The following is an 18,973-nucleotide window of genomic DNA, read 5'->3' on the forward strand; positions in this document are numbered from 1 at the left end:
TCCTCCTATGCAGCCGACTGCTGGATATGTCTGTCCATGTCATCTTCAGCTTACTCAGCTCTCCCTATTCCTCTTAATAATACTCATCTCCTTCACACCACTCTTATATACAAGATTCAGAAAGGGGCCAACTTCTTTGACTGAGCAAACAAGCTATACTCAACCTACTATTCCCAGCTTGACAAGCTCCTTCCACAACCCTTTCCAACCACAGACTCACATCTATCAATCCTCCGTGGGGGCCAGGTCTACAAGAGGACATGGGGAAAAACCCCACTCCAGCCTACCTGGACAGGGCCCCATACTGTTATCCTGTCCACTCCTACCGCCATCAAAGTGGAAGGAGACTCACACTGGACTCACCTCTCCCACATTAAGCCTTATCCCACCAATACCCCTAAAACCTACATCTCCACCCCCACAGGTCCTCTGTGTCTCAAAATCTCCACATGTTCCCCTTTCCAAGAAGAACCAGACCAGCCCATCTCATGATGCTCCTCCAAGAGGCCATATCCTGCCATACCGCCCAGTCCAGCAGGCACTCACAACAGGCAACTGTCAATGACCACCTTGCCAGATTCTTCTACTTCCTTCTTCAGGCCTCTGAGGACCTCTCCTGGTTTAGGCCTCACTCCAGTGAAATTGACGGACTGCTCAATTGGATGCGGGACTTGCCTGGCAAGATTCTCTACTTGAATTTTCTCCAAAAAAAACCCCAGTGGGTTTTCCATTTCTTCTTCTCTTCCTCTTAATCACCTCTAAACCCAACCACCATGCCCCCAGTTCTTGATCTCCTAACACCAGTTCACTTTCTCTCTTACTGGGCGCCACGTATGCCGCCCCCATCTCCTCTCTCCTAGAGGCCACATGCATAGAACGCTCTCTTAACCTCACTCAAAGACTTTTAATTGAAGCTAATTCTTCTTATGCTGTTAATTGCCAGATGTCTATGTCCCCCTCAGCCTACTCTGCCCTCCCTATCCCAAACAACAACATCCACCTTCTATGGACAGTTCTCATATACCAAACCCAAAAAGGGGCTTCCTTCTTTGAGACAGCCGACACTCTTATAGGGAATTATCCCACTTCAGCCACCAACTGAGCAAATAAGCTATATCAAACCCATTATTCCCAGCTCAAAAAATTAAAACCCCAAATTCCACTGCTTGGGGACCAGTCACCCTGAACACCCCCCTACTTTCCCCTGCCCCTTTATGCTTTACTGCTCAAGGTACTGTCCCAGTGGGTCACCTCCCTTCTAACCTCTGCAACACCACAATAACTATCCAATCTCCTCAAGACCATCAGAATCAACGAGTTAACTATCAAGTCTCTCCAGAAGCAAACGGATTATTTTCTAATCCTGTTCAATTCACAGGACGCCCTACTCTTACAGCTTCACAACATAAATGCTCCTATCCCACCGCACAGCTATGTCCCTGGCTCACTACCCCTACCTCACAGTTGCAATGCTCAAAGCAGACCTCTGACCACGTCTCCCCCCTAGTTGGGGCTGCGCTTTCCTCCACCTTGACCGTCTGGAGTTCAGAGCTGGACAGACGTAACCGACCCCTTGTCCATCTATTCTCTATTCACCTCTCAGCCTGCCTCCCCCAATCAGGGGCTTTCTACTTGTGTGGGACCAACATCTATATGTGTCTCCTTACTAATTGGACAGGAACCTGTACCCTAGTCTATCTTACCCCAAATATCAACCTAATCCCACCCCATGAGCCTCTTCCAGTTCCTAGTGCACTACCCGTCAATCTAAGGACCAAACGAGCTATACAGGTAATTTCTCTTCTTGTCGCTTTAGGAATCTCTACAGGAGTAGGCCTAGGGGCAGGGGGACTGGCCACTGCCCTGTCTTATTACCTCTCTCTCTCTGAAGACCCTCCAAAGCTCCCTGGAAGAAATTGCCTCCACCCAAGTAAAACTCCAGGATTAAATTGATTTCCTAGCCACCGTCATGCTACAAAACCGCCAAGGACTTGATTTCTTAACTGCAGAAAAAAAGAGGTATTTATGTCCTTCAAGAGAAGAGTGTTGCTTTTACCTTAATCAGTCAGGACTAGTTAGAGACGCGGCAATCAAATTAAAGGGACAAGCCCAGTGAATTCGTGAAAAACAAACCGAGTCATGGAACCAGTGGTTTCGCACAAACTGGGTGTCTTGACTATTGCCTTCCATTGGTCCACTCACTTTTCTATTTATTTTTGTAACTTTTGGACCCTGCCTCTTCCATTTGTTCAGTTTCTTATAGAACCGCATGCAGACCTTTACCAATCAGAAAACTGGAGAGATCTACCTAGCCCTACACACCAACCCCGAAACCTGCCGTCACAAAACAGAAAAATCTGAACCCCTGTAAATACACCCCTACCCGGCAGGAAGCCATCACTGCACCTCTCTGCCCCTCACTGAGAGTAACCCTTAGAGAGGCCATAACCCCTCACCGCCCCTACTCAGCAGGAAGAAGTTACAGAATACAGTGACCTCCGTCCCCTTTCCCTTGAAGCCTCTTTAGGAATCATTCTCTTTCCTTTTTATAAAAATATATCAAATAGTCAGGAATCTTAGGTTTCATTTCTGTAACCCTGCCAGCACTAGTTTTGTTTCAGGGCTTGCGGCAGGTGACCAACCACAAAGGAATGTCCGATGAAGTCATGGACGGTTGAAACTGCTGAAGGTTGAAAATGCACCAACATCCATAATTGGTGAAAAGCACCCCTGCGCCCAGCGATAGTGACAGCCAGTCAGCAAGTGCCCCACTACCCTTCCTACTTCCCTATCCTTACCCTTAAAAGGTGGCCTGAAGACTGTAGCCACTGCTGCTCTCCCTTACGAGACAGCCCGGCAGGTTTCCTTTCATTAAAGCCTGTTACACTGGTCTTTCGGACTCCGATTGATTCTATCAGTAAAGTCTTTAAAACAATTGAAAAAGTTGAAGAAAAAATAAGAGACTGGACAAGAAAAGCCTCGGATAAAGTGATGGGGGCAATGGGTTTGAAGATGGAAAGCGTGAGGAGATCTGGTACAGGGCAGCTTGGAACGTGTGAGCAACAGGAAATGCATGCTGACTTCCGATGGACTGACAGACAAAATAATTAAGCTGCGTTGCTTTGATGCATTAACTCATGGGGATTCGTGAAGGAAGCCACCAGAAGCTACTACACTGGTTCTTTGTGTTTTTTGCTGCTATTGTTATCGTGTTTGCTCTTTTTTTTTTGGAGGAGGCGATGCAGTTTGGCATTGTGTTTTGCCAGCCTGAGATTTGGGAGCTGGGACTTTGAGCCTTTGTTATTTGGTGACGTGTTCTTGGGCCGGGCTACATGGGAATACTCTGTATGTGCTGAGGCTCCGGGCTGCAAAGGAGTTCAGGCCAGTGAGGCAGCAGCCTGTGGGTAGAATGGGACCTCTGATGTGCTCAGAACTGTGGGCAAAGCCTGTTGTCCATGTCACCCTCAGCCATGAGGAACCGAGAGACTAGCTGCCTGGGCGGGGCCGTGCCCTTCCGGTGGGGCTGCATATATGACAACCCTGTGATGGGAAGGACTAGCCTCTGAGGGACCACGTCTTCTGTTCTGTCTGTTCTGAGGCCCTGTGACCCCTCCATTGGCACCACCAGGACCAGAGACAGGAGATGCCATGACTCCAGTTCTCACAGCCCTGTTCTGCCTGGGTGAGATATAGGGGGAGGGGAAGCCCTGGTCTGGGAGGGACAAGGCCCCAGGGCCAGACCTGCTGAGTCAGGGCCCCAGGACTCAGGAGGCTCTCGGGGTGGGGGACTCAGGAACAGATCTCTCATAGAAATTCTCTTTCAGGGCTGACTGTGGCTCTGAGGACCCAAGCACAAGCAGGTGAGTCTGTCCCCAAGTGTCCCAGGTCCCATTTCTCATCGAGGACAAGAGATTCCCCTCCACCCACCCACGCACACACACACAGGCAGCTGGGGAGCACAGCAGATGGGGCTGACAGGTGGGGGACATCTGAGCTGTTTGGGCTGAGAGCTGGGAACTGGGGGTGGAGAATGTCTTGTGACCCAGTCCCTGATTTCCTTCCAGGGACCTTTCCCAGACCAACCCTCTGGGCTGAACCAGGCTCCGTCATCCCCCTGGGGAGACCTGTGACCATCTGGTGTCAGGGGACCCTGCCAGCTCAGAAGTTCCAGCTGTATAAAGAGGGAATCTCACAGGCCTGGGACACACAGAACCCACTGGATTTCGGGGACAAGACCAAGTTCTCCATCACACTGCTGACAGAGCATCATGCAGGGAGATATCACTGTTACTACATCAGCCCCACTGGCTGGTCAGAGCGCAGTGACGCCCTGGAGCTGGTGGTGACAGGTGAGAGGACACTCAGGGGTCCCAGCCTCAGGCTCTGCCCTCAGGAATGGGGTCTGCTTTCAGGGGGTCTCCCCTCTCACAGCCCAGCACAGGGGGACGGGAGAGAGGTGTGAGCCCATCTGACACGCTGCCCCCTCCTCTCCTAGGATTCTACAGCAAACCCAGCCTCTCAGCCCTGCCCAGCCCTGTCGTGACCTCAGGAGGGAACGTGACCCTCCAGTGTGGCTCAGGGCAGGGATTTGACAGGTTCATTCTGACTAAGGAAGGAGAACACAGGTTCTCCTGGACCCTGGACTCACAGTCACACTTCTTCAGTGGAAGATACTGGGCCCAGTTCCCTGTGGGCCCCGTGGCCCCCAGTCACAGGTGGACATTCAGATGCTATGGCTGTCACAGGGACAGATCCCAGGTGTGTTCACTGCCCAGTGATGCCCTGGAGCTCGTGGTCTCAGGTGAGTCTCATCCAGGACTCATTCATAGATTGAGACATCAGACAGATTATTGGGGTCTTTGTGGGAGGGGAGCCCCATGTGGGAGAGTGGGGGAGGGGAGCACAGAGGATCCTGGGTCAGAGACACACAGAGAGAGAGTGAGACCTGGGCCGGGACAGGAGAAGACATTGTCTGGGAGGGGCAGCCCCTGTAACTCACGTCTGGTCTCTCCAGGTGTGTCTCAGAAGCCCTCCCTCCTGACCCAGCAGGGCCCCATCGTGGTCTATGGAGAGAGCCTGACTCTCCAGTGTCACTCTGATGTCGGCTATGACAGATTTGCTCTCATCAAGGAGCAAGGACATCCCCTCTCCCAAAAGATTGTCTTTGGGTCCCAGGCTGGGCTCTCTCAGGCCAACTTCTCCCTGGACACTGTGAGCAGCTCCCACGGGGGCCGGTACAGATGCTACGGTGGACACAACCTCTCCTTCGAGTGGTCGGCCCCCAGTGACCCCGTGGACATCCTGGTGGCAGGTGAGGGGCCTGTGGGTTCAGTCAGGGACCCAGACTCTGCACAGGCCCTGCTGGGGGATCTCAGGTGGTGATGGGCAGAGTGAACGTGCAGGGTCCCAGGGAGGGAGACAGAGAGAGACAGGGGGTGGGAGGGGAGGGGAGACTCAGAGAAACAGAGACAGACAGAGAGGAGGGTCCTCAGAGAGAGGGCTGCTGACTCTCAGGTCAGAACAAGGTGGCGGGCAGCCCCTCACCCACCCTCCCTCTCTCTAGGACGGCTCCCTGACAGACCCTCCCTCTCAGTGCAGCCGGGCCCCACGGTGACCTCAGGAGAGAACGTGACCCTGCTGTGTCAGTCACAGAGCCCGACAGACACTTTCCTTCTGTCCAAGGAGGGGACAGCCGATCCCCCCCTGCGTCTTAGATCAGAGCTCAGAGCTCAGCAGTACCAGGCAGAGTTCTCCATGCGTCCTGTGACCTCAGCCCATGGGGGGACCTACAGGTGCTACAGCTCACAGAACAGCAACCCCTACCTGCTGTCACAGCCCAGTGAGCCCCTGGAGCTCCTGGTCTCAGGTGAGGGGACAGTGATATTGCCCTTTCTGAGCTGTCAGCTCAGGGTTCTGTCTTCAGAAGAATTATGTGCTGAAAGGGGAATGAAGGGGCAGTGGGGATGGTCACCTATGTATCTGCCCCTTAGAAACTCTTCTCCGTCTTATAGCCGCCCCCTCACTCGGGTTTGAAAGGTGCCAGGTGGGCTGCTGGAGGGTCTTGGTGGGATCTCAGCGCAGAAGCAGGATGAGTCTGAGTGAGGTGGAGACTCCAGGGTCAGCCCCAGACTCCAGTCCTCTCTCACTTCCTTCCAGGACCCTCTGAGACCCCAGCCTGCCCCACAGGGCCCATCTCCACAGCCGGTGAGTCCCTGAGACCTCTGCTCAGAGGGAGCACAGCCACCCCAGGGCGGTTCTGAGTCTCTCAGAGGATCTGATGCCCCCAGACACTTAAGGACAGGCTTGTGTTCCAGGGGGTTTGGAAGTGGGGAAATGTTTTAGGGAAGAAACGGTGCTCTCGGGGCTCTGAGGATGCATCTGTATCCCCTGAGAAGTCAGGCCTGCAGGAGGGTGAGTAAGGCAGCTGCCAGATGACAGGGCCATGGCAGAGGGGATGTTAAGGCCCAGGATGGCGGAAGACCTCCCGGGCTCAGATGGGGAGAACGCAGCCCCCTGCCACCCCCAACCTGAGCCCCAGGAGGCCCTGATGACCAGCTCCTGTCCCCCACAGAGTTAGACACACAGAGGGGTAAGTCAGAATCTCCTTGGGGAGGTGGTATCTGGGTCCACGGGGGACAGGGGCTGAGTCATGTGGGGGTTCAGGGACCTGTGGAGACGCTGACATGGACACACCTTCCCCTGTGTGGCCTCAATGTCCCCAAGTGTAAGAGGAGAGAATCGTGGCCCAGAGCTCAGATTTCCTTTCAGTTCTGTCAGTGAGCTCCTGGTGGAGGGGGCTTCACAGGGTGGCCTCCAGGTGTGATGTTATGGAGAATGTCCCCTCTGTAGCAATAACGGTGACAGTGTACAGGAAGCGAGAGACAAGACGGGTCCAGAGCATCCAGGTCCTGACCCTCAGCTCAGACTCAGCTCAGAGGAGGGAGGGGGCAGGAGTCAGTCCTGGGTCAGTTCCCGGCTCTGCTGCTCCTGCTGTGGGGCCAGGCTGTCCCTTCTCTCCTCTGAGTGTCGGGTTCTTGTCGGTCCATCCCTGGTCCCGTCCTGCTCACAGGTGCTCTGAGGTCAGGTGACATGAGGGTCTCAGAGCTCAGAAAGGCAGGGTTCCTAGTCCAGACAGGCCTTCTCAAAGGGGGTATCTGGGCGCTGCAGGGTGAAGATGAGTCCCAGGGGAGACACAGACCCTGTTTGTTTCTGGGGTCCCGCAGCTTTATGCTAATTTCATGAGGGTGGTGGGACATTCCAAGTTGTGTCTAGACCCTCAGACAAGTAGAAGCAGAGAGAGTTCCATCCCCCTGTCCTCACGTCTCCCCATCCCTTTTGCAGGGTGCCCAGAGCTGACAGCTATACTGCGGGATGGAGAGAAAGAGGTCGGGGTGGGGGAGATGCTGTGGGAGTGAAGACCAGGCTGAGTGGGACAGACTGAGGAGGAGAACTTGAGCTCAGTGCCCCTCCTGCCCCTCACAGGAGCCCTGGAGTCCCCAACTGTCCCCTCCAGAGACCCCTCTGGGCTGGGGAGTGGAGACCTCAGCCAGGGGTGCCCATTCCTCAGTCTCTGCTGGGGAGTGGGCAGTGGGGTGGGGTCCTGCTTCTCTCATGGAGTGGACACTCAGTGGGCTGTGAAATCTTGCATCCTCACCAGCAAGAATCCTGTTAATCCCTGAGATTTCTGAGAGCGAGGAGGGGAGAGTCACCCTAGACCCCTGAGTGAGGTTAATTAAGCAGTTCTGAATTTTGCAACTGTGCAGGGCCTTGTGGTCCTCTAGTTGACCAGATGTGGGTCCTGAGGGTGTAGAAGCAAGGGTCCTGAGCTGGGGGAGATGGAGTTTCCAAGGGACAGGTGTCTGGGAGCTCTCAGTGGAGGGAGGGCCTCTGCTGGCTCCGGAGGCAGGTCACCGTGAGAAGGGGACAGAGGCTGCAGGAGTCATTGACTGACCCTTTCTGACTCCTAGGACCACCCTATGAAGTCACGGCCCCACCCACGGAAGCAGATTCCCAGACAGGTGAGTCATCTGGGCGTGTGCCCAGGGGGAGTGCTGGGAGGGACAGGTCCTGCCCAGTGGAGAAGGAGCTCCTGCCTCACAGGTCCTGTCTGGGCAGGGTCTTGTCCCCCTGTCCCTGACCCCTTGTCCTCTGCTTCCAGCCCACGCCTCCTGGAATTACGCGGTAGGGAACTGTGTCCGCATTGGCCTGGCTGCTGTGGTCTTACTGATCCTGGTGGCGATTCTGGCGGAAGCTGGGCACAGCCAGCGCAGGTCCCCGCACAGACCACATGGATGGAGACAAGACGACACCCATTAGAGTGATTAGACCCTAGGGCAGGGGTCCCCAAACTACGGCCCGCGGGCCACATGAGGCCATTTATCCAGCCCCCACCGCACTTCCAGAAGAGGCACCTCTTTCATTGGTGGTCAGTGAGAGGAGCATAGTTCCCATTGAAATACTGGTCAGTTTGTTGATTTAAATTTACTTGTTCTTTATTTTAAATATTGTATTTGTTCCCGTTTTGGTTTTTTACTTTAAAATAAGATATGTGCAGTATGCATAGGGATTTGTTCATAGTTTTTTTTTATAGTCTGGCCTTCCAACGGTCTGAGGGACAGTGAACTGGCCCCCTGTGTAAAAAGTTTGGGGACCCCTGCCCTAGGGCTTAAGGCTCACGCTGGAGCCCCTGGTGACTGAGCCCAACCCACACTGTGCGCCACCTGGAGGCTGGTTTCAGAACTGCACTCTGTCCTCGGAAGCGGTGACGCCCTGGCCACTCCTGAGTGGTCCGTCTCAGGTCGCCAGGGTTTGGCTCCAGATCTGACCCTCACGAAGATCATGACCCCCTCAGGACTCTACCCTGGGTCTTCCTTCTCTCAGGGTCTAGGACAGACGCTCGTTCTGCAGCCCCCCCCTCCTCTGTCCCCACTCCCTCCTCCGCCTCCGCCCATTTCTGAGGCTACAGGTGCTCAGCTCCGACCATTTTCTCCGTGCTCACGCCTCTCCCCCGAGGTCTCAGCGTCTGGGCTGCCCTTCCAGGCTGACCACCCGACACTGGCGCTTGGGTTTCCTCCCTCCCTCTTTCTCTTCCTGGGTCCCCACCATCCAGCAGCTTTCCGGGAACCCTGCTGTTCAGAAGCCTTGGTATCACCCACCCCTGTCACCCGTGAAGCTGCGCCTGCTCCAGCCCCCAGGCACCCGCTACTCCTGTGCCTGGAAAGGTCTCTGCCTCCTTCTCTGTCCTCTTGGGTCTCCACCGGCTTGGATCAAAAGTCAGGGAAAGAGACTCAAACCAAAACCAGTGAGATGTCCCTGCACACCTATCAGGACGACTATGACTGAAAAGATCAGCGGATGAAGGAAAAGCGAGACCTGTCACAGGACTTAGGGCAGAGGGGGCCGTGTGCACCGCTGCTGCGGGTGGAACGCGTGCAAGCGCCCTGTGCCCCTCCCTCAAACTTAACTCGGAATTGCTGTGCGGCCTGCAGCCCCGCGGGGACACGCGTGCAGAAAAGTGACAGCACGGCTTCGGTGCTTGCACACCCGTGTGCACACCAGCCTGACTCACAGCAGCCCACGTGGCCTCAGTGCTTTTGCAGAGTGGAGAAGGGACCACACCCCGGGGTCATAGTACAGGGACCACGGGACACTATGAAGACAAGGAACGGATTGTCCCCGGAGCCTCCTGAGGAAACGAAGCCCTGCTGACACCTTGATTTCAGCCCGTGAGGCCCCTTTCGACTTGCGACCTCCAGAGCCTGAAGATCACACACCGTGTTGCTGTGAGCCACCACCGGGTGCTGACCGGTCACAGCAGAAGCAGGAATCTCACCCCCCTGGTGTCCAACACCTTGTGGTCTCAGGACACCCTCAGGCTTCTAAAAACGAAGCAGAGCTTTCCTCAGAACCTCCCGCCTCACCTGCGACCTTCCATCCAAATCTCCACCCCTCCAGGGCCGGAAGACTTGCCGGGCACATCGCGGGAGTCAGGGGCTGGAGGATGCCCATGACTCTGGGACCCTGGCTGTCCTGTGGCTGGGCTGTCTTGTGTTGAGTCCCTGTGTGGCCGGGGCGCAGTCCTTACTTATCTCTCTCCTGCAGAGCAGAGCTGGGCAGGATGACCCGGGCCCTCCCCTGTCCCCAGCACAGGCAGGAGACTGTGAGGGGGAGGCTCACTCTGCTGTGACTGAGGTGTCTCCTCTCCAGAAACTGTGCGGACCCCTCGGCCCCTCTGTGCTCTGGATTCTGTGTCCCTGTCAGAGAGGAAGGGGCTTTTCCAGCAAAGGGACTGCCTGCTCGGTCCCTGCACCCACTCAGAGCAGGGACCGCCCCTCTAACAGTCTGGCTCAGCTTCCCAAACGAGGCCACTGAAGGTCCTGGTGGCTTCCTGTGGGGCTTTCTGAGACTTCACAATCATCACCTCTGCCCCATCGTCACCTGTGCCCTAGCGTGCTTTCTAGATCAAAAGGGACCCCAGACTTATGTGTGTTCTTCCTGCCCTGGACCAGGAGTCCACCCTGTCTCCAAGTTATTGAGTTTGTTCTACTGGGAACAATACGTACTTAGAAAACATGACCTGGGGTTACGTGAACTCAGGACTACTGGGGTTTTGTCCCGTATGGACCGCTTAGTATCAGGAAGGGTGCACAGTGTAAATCCACACAGGTATCCCCACTGGGTGTGACATTACAGGATTCACTTATGTTGTACTCGTATCCATTATGTAAAAACCTCAGGGCCATGGCCAGTTGTCTCAGTGGTAGAGCTTGAGCCTGGCGTGTGGATATCCTGGGTTTGATTCCCTGTCAGGGTACACAGGAGAAGTGATCATTTGCTTCTCCACCCCTACTTCTTTTCTCTCGCCTCTCTCTTCTCTCTCTCTCTTCCTCTCCCAAAGCTATGGCTCAAGCGTTTGAACAAGTTGGCCCACAGAGCTGAGGATGGCTCTATGACCTCCACTCGGGCGCTATAATGGCTTGGTGGCTCAATAATGAAACCGTAGCCCCAAATGGGCACAGCATTAGCCCCATGGAAATTTGCGGGGTGTTACCCAGATGGGGCGCATGTGGCTGTCCATCTCTGCCTCCCTGCCTCTCACTTAATAATAAATAAATGAATAAATAAATAAATAAATGGGAAAAAAATCTCAACTGGTACAAACACCTCAATCACTGACTTGTGGAGACCACATATCTTTCTTGGGCAGCCTCCTCCGCCCACTTACGCCTGTCTTGCAAACTGCTGGTTTTGGGTGGAGTCCAGAATGAGAGATGTCTTGGCTAAGGATCCAGGCTACCCAGCACCCAGGCTGTGGGCCCCAGGAGATCCCATAGTGCCCAGAGCACCTGCAGCAGATGAGGTTGTTACACAGGGTCTCAGGGGAGAGCTACCGCTGAACCGCCACACGGACATCTTATCATCTTGGAGCTACCACTCTGCATTTCCGCAGAAAATTGCTTCTTCGCACAACAGCATCCGGGTGGTCACTGGGCTGTTGCTGAGGCTGTCTTGGCCAAGTCAGCATGAGACATGAGATGTTTATTACGCAACGGGAGCTGATTGCTGACCTCGGCTCCAACAGGGTGCGGCCAGGAGTGGTGTGTGTGCGGTGTGGCCGAAGAGGTTCCTAAAGACACCAGGCAGGAGGAATAATGCGCCTCTACTGATGGGCACCTCCTAGTCCTCTGCCTCTGTGACCTTGTCACCTTCCTTGACCACAGGGACTCTGCAGCTGTGACACCGCGAAGGGGGTTGAGATGACAGCCTAGCGTGGAGGATCCAGGGGAACCCGATGGCATCACAAAGCTCCTAGCAGGGAAAGAGGGAGGCAGGGTAGACAGCGCCAAAGAGCCGGGACAAGAGGCCTGGCCTGTGCTGCACAGTGGATAGAGCATCGACCTGGAACCCTGAGGTCGTCCGTTCAAAACCCTGGGCTTGCCTGGTCAAGGAACATATGGAAGTTGATGCTTCTTGCTCCTCTCTCTCTCTCTCTTCTCAAAAATGAATAAGTAAAGTCTTTAAAACCATTACAAAAGTTGAAAAAAAAAAGAGATGAGACAAGGAAAGCCTCAGATAAAGTGATGGGGCCGTTCGCTTTAAAGATGAGAGAGCGTAAGGAGACCTGGGACAGGGAGGCTTGGAACATGCCAGAGACAGAAAATGCATGCTGATGCCGGATGTTCAGACAGACGGAATAATAAAGCTGCGTTGCTTTGACGCATTAATTTGTGGCAATTCCAGAAGGAAGCAACCAGAAGCTACAAAACTGGACATCTCTTTTTCTTGTTGTGATTGTTATCTATTGTTATCTTGTTTGCTTTTTTTTTTTTTTTTTTTTTTTTTGAGGAGGCGATGCAGTTTGGAATTGTGTTTTGCTAAACTGAGAATTGGGAGCTAGGACTTTGAGCCTTTGTTATTTGGTGACGTGTTCCTGGGCCGGGCTACATGGCGAATACTCTGTAAGTGTTGAAGCTCCAGGCTACAAAGGAGTTCAGGCCAGTGAGGCAGCGGCCTGTGGGTAGAATGGGGTCTCTGATGTGCTCAGAAGTGTGGGCAGACACTGGCTCTCCACACCAACCTCGGCCATGAGGAACTGAGAGACTGGCTTTCAGGGCGAGGCCATGCCCTTCCGGTGGGGCTGCTGATGTGACAACCCCGTGATGGGAAGGACTAGCCTCTGAGGGACCACGTCTTCTGTGTCTGTCTGTTCTGAGGCCCTGTGACCCCTCCATTGGCACCACCAGGACCAGAGACAGGAGATGCCATGACTCCAGTTCTCACAGCCCTGTTCTGCCTGGGTGAGATATAGGGGGAGGGGAAGCCCTGGTCTGGGAGGGACAAGGCCCCAGGTCCAGACCTGCTGTGTCAGGGCCCCAGGACTCAGGAGGCTCTCAGGGTGGGGGACTCAGGAACAGATCTCTCACAGGAACTCTCTTTCAGGGCTGACTGTGGCTCTGAGGACCCAAGCACAAGCAGGTGAGTCTGTCCCCAACTGTCCCAGGTCCTATTTCTCATCAGGGACAAGCAATTCCCCCCACTCACCCCCCCCCCACACACACACACAGGCAGCTGGAGAGCACAGCAGATGGGGCTGACAGATGGGGGACATCTGAGCTGTTTGGGCTGAGAGCTGGGAACTGGGGGTGGAGAATGTCTTGTGACACAGCCTCTGATTTCCTTCCAGGGACCCTTCCCAGACCCACCCTCTGGGCTGAGCCAGGCTCTGTCATCCCCCTGGGGAGCCCTGTGACCATCTGGTGTCAGGGGACCCTGCCAGCTCAGAAGTTCCAGCTGTATAAAGAAGGAATTTCACAGGCCTGGGACACACAGAACCCACTGGATTTCGGATACAAGGCCAAGTTCTCCATCACACAGATGACAGAGCATCATGCAGGGACATATTACTGTTACTACATCAGCTCCATTGGCTGGTCAGAGCGCAGTGACGCCCTGGAGCTGGTGATGACAGGTGAGAGGACACTCAGGGTCCCAGCCTCAGGCTCTGCCCTCAGGAATGGGGTCTGCTCTCAGGGGGTGTCCCCTCTCACAAGCCAGCCCTGGGGTATGGGAAGGAGGGGTGAGCCCCATCTAACACGCTGCCTCCTCCTCTCCTAGGATTCGACAGCAAACCCAGCCTCTCAGCCCTGCCCAGCCCTGTTGTGACCTCAGGAGGGAACGTGACCCTCCAGTGTGGCTCAGAGCAGGAATTTGACAGGTTCATTCTGACTAAGGAAGGAGAACACAGGCTCTCCTGGACCCTGGACTCACAGTCACACTTCAGGGGGACATTCCAGGCCCTGTTCCCTGTGGGCCCCATGACCCCCAGTCTCAGGTGGATATTCAGATGCTATGGCTGTTACAGATACAGACCTCAGGTGTACTCACTGCCCAGTGATGCCCTGGAGCTCCTGGTCTCAGGTGAGTCTCATCCTGGACTCATTCATAGATTGAGACATCAGACAGATTATTGGGGTCTTTGCTGGGAGGGGAGCCCCATGTGAGAGAGTGGAGGAGGGGAGCACAGGGGCTCCTGGACCAGAGACACAGAGACAGTGAGACCTGGGCCAGGACAGGAGAAGGCATTGTATGAGAGAGGCAGCCCCTGTAACTCACGTCTGGTCTCCCCAGGTGTGTCTCAGAAGCCCTCCCTCCTGACCCAGCAGGGCCCCATCGTGGTTGATGGACAGAGCCTGACTCTCCAGTGTCACTCTGATGTCGGATATGACAGATTTGCTCTCATAAAGGGGCAAGGACATCTCCTCTCTCAGAAGATTGTCTTTAGGTCCCAGGCTGGGCTCTCTCAGGCCAACTTCTCCCTGGACACTGTGAGCAGCTCCCACAGGGGCCGGTACAGATGCTACGGTGGACACAACCTCTCCTCCGAGTGGTCGGCCCCCAGTGACCCTGTGGACATCCTGGTGGCAGGTGAGGGACCCGTGGGTTCAGTCAGGGACCCAGACTCTGCACAGGCCCTGCTGGGGGATCTCAGGTGGTGATGGGCAGAGTGAACGTGCAGGGTCCCAGGGAGGGAGACAGAGAGAGACAGAGGATGGGAGGGGAGGAAAGACTCAGAGAAACAGAGACAGACAGAGAGGAGGGTCCTCAGAGAGAGGGCTGCTGACTCTCAGGTCAGAACAAGGTGGCGGGCAGCCCCTCACCCACCCTCCCTCTCCCTAGGACGGCTCCCTGATAGACCCTCCCTCTCGGTGCAGTCGGGCCCCACGGTGGCCTCAGGAGAGAACGTGACCCTGCTGTGTCAGTCACAGAACCCGACGGACACTTTCCTTCTGTCCAAGGAGAGGACAACTGATCCCCCCCTGCGTCTTAGATCAGAGCTCCGAGCTCAGCAGTACCAGGCAGAGTTCTCTCTGAGTCCTGTGACCTCAGCCCATGGGGGGACCTACAGGTGCTACAGCTCACAGAACAGCAACCCCTACCTGCTGTCACACCCCAGTGTGTCCCTGGAGCTCCTGGTCTCAGGTGAGGGGACAGTGATATTGCCCTTTCTGAGCTGTCAGCTCAGGGTTCTGTCTTCAGAAGAATTATGTGCTGAAAGGGGAATGAAAGGGCAGCGGGGATGGTCTCCTATGTATCTGCCCCTTAGAAACTCTTCTCTGTCTTATAGCCCCCCCCCTCACCCGGGTTCGAAAGGTGCCAGGTGGGCCGCTGGAGGGTCTTGGTGGGATCTCAGCGCAGAAGCAGGATGAGTCTGAGTGAGGTGGAGACTCCAGGGTCAGCCCCAGACTCCAGTCCTCTCTCACTTCTTTCTAGGATCCTCTGAGACCCCAGCCCGCCCCACAGGGCCCATCTCCACAGCCGGTGAGTCCCTGAGACCTCTGCTCAGAGGGAGCACAGCCACCTCAGGGCTGTTCTGAGTCTCTCAGAGGATCTGATGCCCCCCAGACACTTAAGGACAGGCTTGTGTTCCAGGGGGTTTGGAAGTAGGGAAATGTTTTAGGGAAGAAACAGTGCTCTCGGGGCTCTGAGGATGCATCTGTATCCCCTGAGAAGTCAGGCCAGCAGGAGGGTGAATGAAGTAGTTGACAGATGATATTATATGGCCATGGCAGAGGGGGATGTTAAGGCCCAGGCTGGGGGAGGAGCTCCTGGGCTCTGGTGGGGAGAAGGCAGCCCCCACCCCCACCCCATCCTGATCCCCAGGAGGCCCTGATGACCAGCTCCTGTCCCCCACAGAGTCAGGCGCACAGAGGGGTAAGTCAGAATCTCCTTGGGGAGGTGGTATCTGGGTCCATGGGGGATAATGACTGAGTCATTGGGGTTCAGACACCTGTGGAGACGCTGACATGGACACATCTTCCCTTGTGTGGCCTCAGTGTCCCCAAATGTAAAAGGAGAGAATCGTGGCCCAGAGCTCAGATTTCCTGTCAGTTCAGGCTCTGAGCTTCTGGGAGAGGGGGTCTCACAGGGAAGCCCCCAGGGTGTGATGTTATGGAGAGTGTTCCCTCTGTAGCAGTAATGGTGACACTGTACAGGGAGGGACAGACTGGCCAAGGTTCTGAGCCATCCAGGTCCTGTCCCTCAGCTCAGACTCAGCTCAGAGGAGAGAGGAAACAGGAGTCAGACCTGGGTCAGTTCCTGGCTCTGCTGCTCCTGCTGTGGGGCCAGGCTGTCCCTTCTCTTCTCTGAGTGTCAGGTTCTTGTCTGTTCATCCCTGGTCCCATCCTGCTCACAGGCTGCTGTGAGGTCAGGTGACACAGGGGGCCTCACAGAGCTCAGGAGGGCAGGGTTCCTAGTCCAGTCAGGCCTTCTCAAAGGGACATCAAGGCCCTGCAAGGTAGAGAGGAGTCCCAGAGTAGACCCAGAGGCTTCACCACACCCTTGCCTCTCAAGTGTCTCTGTTGTATGGGGGGCAGGTAACAAGGATGGACCCTCAGCTCCAGATGGGACGTGGACAGGACCCTGCATATGACAAGCCCAAAGCACGAAGCTGGTGTCCACATGGGGGGCAGCATGAGGACAGCACAGGGAGCCCACAGTCCTGGGTTCCAGGCCCAGCCCTGCCCCATCCAGGCTGAGTGACCTGGGGCAGGTGGTGAACCTCTCTGAGCCTCAGTGCAGTGGGGGCGGGGTCAGCAATTTCTGTGCCTGACTGTGGGGAGGGGGAGAGGAGATGGATGACAGCCCCCGGCACGTGCCTCACACACAGTAGGTGCTCATTAAATGGCATCTATCATTGGCTCATTCATAATGTCACTCGTGTCCAAGGTCTCAAATGGTACCAGATCGTCCTGATTGCGGTCTTGTTGGTCCTGGTCCTGCTGCTCTCCCTCGTCCTCTTCCTCCTCCTCCTCCGACACCAGCGTCAGAGCAAAGGCAGAACGTTGGGTAAGTAAGGACAAGGTGAATTTGGTCAACAAAAGGGTCATTCAGGGCAGCAGCCACAGGAAACCAAATAGATGGAGAATATCAGCTGAGAAAAATATTTCTCCAGAATCTTCAATCAGAAAATCTAGAAAGAAAACACTCAATGTCAGCATAGATATACAAATATAAGATAAACTTGTAACATTTTCAATCTCATGAAATATTTAAACATATACACATGTGTGTATTAAGGTTTCCTTCTTTCCTCTGGAATCTCACGGGAAGGGGGGTTGACCAGGCCAAAGTGAGGTTCATGCCGAATCTCCTGAGGGGTCCATGGGCCTAGAGCCCAAAGACAGAGGCTGGCAGGTCAGGAAATACCTGCCCTGAAGACCCTCAGACTTCCCAGGGCCCCTCTCTGCCCCTAACATGCCTGTCTGTCTCCCCAAATGCAGACCAGCAATAGACGCCTAGGAAGAACCCCTCTGAGAGGGAAAAGAGAACTTTGCTGGAGGGAGGGACACAGGATACGCTGGGAGGGTGTGGACGTCAAGGGAGGAAAAGACTGACATCCTCACTGCGTGACCTGGCACTCCCCCTCACCCCTGGGTTACTGTCCCATCTGGGAGCAGTCGGGGTCTGCAGCCCTGAGATCTCTGGGGCCCTGCCAGGAGACACACCCCCATTCTGCCCCAGCAGATGTTGCCATGAAGGACCCACAGCCTGAGGAGGAGGGTGTGAAGCTGGACCCTTGGGTGAGACCCCTGCTTCTGTCCAGGCCACCAAGGACCTTCCTGTTGTCAGTTTAATTCAAAGCACACTTCCCTGTCCTCACCTCACCTGGTTCACAGGAGTGTCCCACACTGACCTCTCCTTCTGGGCACCCAGGTCACCCTGCTGTGACTCACTCCTCCTGGTTTCCTTGTGACATCATAGACCCTCCTACATGGTTGCCTATGTTGGTTCCTGATCCTCTGTCTGACCTGGTGCAGCCCCAGGTCTCAGGAGGTTGTGTGAATCACCCACAGGTTCCCAGGGTCCCCTTCATTCATTCCCCAGCAGATGTGACAGGAGCTCACTGTTTACCGGCTCCTTTTAGGGGCCACATTGCAGCCCTGAGCAACACGGTCTCCACACTCCTCCAGCTCACCTGTAGGGGAGGGAGACACTGTGCAAACAAGGGGACAGTGTCCTAGAGAGCAAGTGCTGTGAGAAAAATAAAGCAAGAGCAGGGGATAGGGCACATTGGTGTGGGTGAGAACAGAGAAAATAGCAGGGGCAAAGGTACTGAGGCAGGACACACTTCTTCACTAAGATGGGCCTTGAGGCTGGAGCCAAATAAGCAAGAAATAGCACGTTACGATAAGAATCAGAACTGTAGAAGCATCCAGATGCCCCAAGGCTTAAGAAGTCCCTGCAGGTTCCATCAGGAGAGTGACCTAATCTGATTTAAAGTTTAACATCATCACTCTGACAACAGGTGGATGATTGACTGGAGGGTTTTACCCGTGGAACCAGGGGACACTGTCTCTGTCTTACTGTCTCTGCAGCAGAACAGGCACGATGAAGACCCTCAGGGAGTGACGTACGCCCAGGTGAACCACTCAGGATCCAGACTCAGGCAGGGAATGGCCACCTCTCCTTCCTCCCTCTCAAGCAGATTGCTGGACACGAAGGGCAGACAAGCAGACGGCGACAGGCAGATGGACAGTCAGGTGGGTCTTATGCTTCCCAAGTTCCCAGACTCCCCCAACCCCAACCACATTCCATCTCCTCACTGTCCCCCGGCTCCGGCTCCAGCTGCTGCCTCTGACCCCCTGCAGGATGTGACCTACGCCCAGCTGGACCACACGCACCTCAGACGGAAGACAACTGCACCCCTTCCTCTCCGTTGAAGGAGCCCCCAGATGAGTCCAGCGTGCATGCTGCTCTGACCATTAACTAGCCCAGGGAAGACCCAGACCCCACACTTCAGGGAGGGACCTGCAGGAATCCAGAAGTCATGAGAACCACCCCCTGGACACTGAGCTAGTGACCCCAGCAGCCTAGAGACCTGACATGGACGCCCAGCAGCCCCCGGAACCCTCTGGAAGTCCATTGATTCTGCAACAAACAATAACTAATATTTCTACCTTTTGAAAACAATGCA

The 18,973-nt window shown here is 55.1% G+C and overlaps 1 protein-coding gene across 1 annotated transcript in view; it reads left to right on the forward strand.

Moving 5' to 3' along the window:
• Nucleotides 1-18,973, forward strand: part of LOC136399332 (leukocyte immunoglobulin-like receptor subfamily A member 6) — a 25,106-nt gene extending 6,133 nt beyond the window's left edge. Inside the window, exons 2-15 of the mRNA XM_066374390.1 lie at nucleotides 3,599-3,682; nucleotides 3,825-3,860; nucleotides 4,065-4,349; nucleotides 4,496-4,801; nucleotides 5,015-5,311; nucleotides 5,564-5,866; nucleotides 14,128-14,424; nucleotides 14,677-14,979; nucleotides 15,271-15,318; nucleotides 15,661-15,711; nucleotides 16,726-16,845; nucleotides 17,524-17,579; nucleotides 18,375-18,539; nucleotides 18,648-18,973. Of these exons, the coding sequence (XP_066230487.1) occupies nucleotides 3,649-3,682; nucleotides 3,825-3,860; nucleotides 4,065-4,349; nucleotides 4,496-4,801; nucleotides 5,015-5,311; nucleotides 5,564-5,866; nucleotides 14,128-14,424; nucleotides 14,677-14,979; nucleotides 15,271-15,318; nucleotides 15,661-15,711; nucleotides 16,726-16,845; nucleotides 17,524-17,579; nucleotides 18,375-18,539; nucleotides 18,648-18,719 (2,373 nt within the window). The 5' untranslated portion in view covers nucleotides 3,599-3,648 and the 3' untranslated portion in view covers nucleotides 18,720-18,973. The remainder of the gene's footprint in view (nucleotides 1-3,598; nucleotides 3,683-3,824; nucleotides 3,861-4,064; nucleotides 4,350-4,495; nucleotides 4,802-5,014; nucleotides 5,312-5,563; nucleotides 5,867-14,127; nucleotides 14,425-14,676; nucleotides 14,980-15,270; nucleotides 15,319-15,660; nucleotides 15,712-16,725; nucleotides 16,846-17,523; nucleotides 17,580-18,374; nucleotides 18,540-18,647) is intronic.

The sequence above is a fragment of the Saccopteryx leptura genome, chromosome 3 (assembly GCF_036850995.1).
Source record: "Saccopteryx leptura isolate mSacLep1 chromosome 3, mSacLep1_pri_phased_curated, whole genome shotgun sequence".
In the NCBI taxonomy this organism is placed as follows: domain Eukaryota; kingdom Metazoa; phylum Chordata; class Mammalia; order Chiroptera; family Emballonuridae; genus Saccopteryx; species Saccopteryx leptura.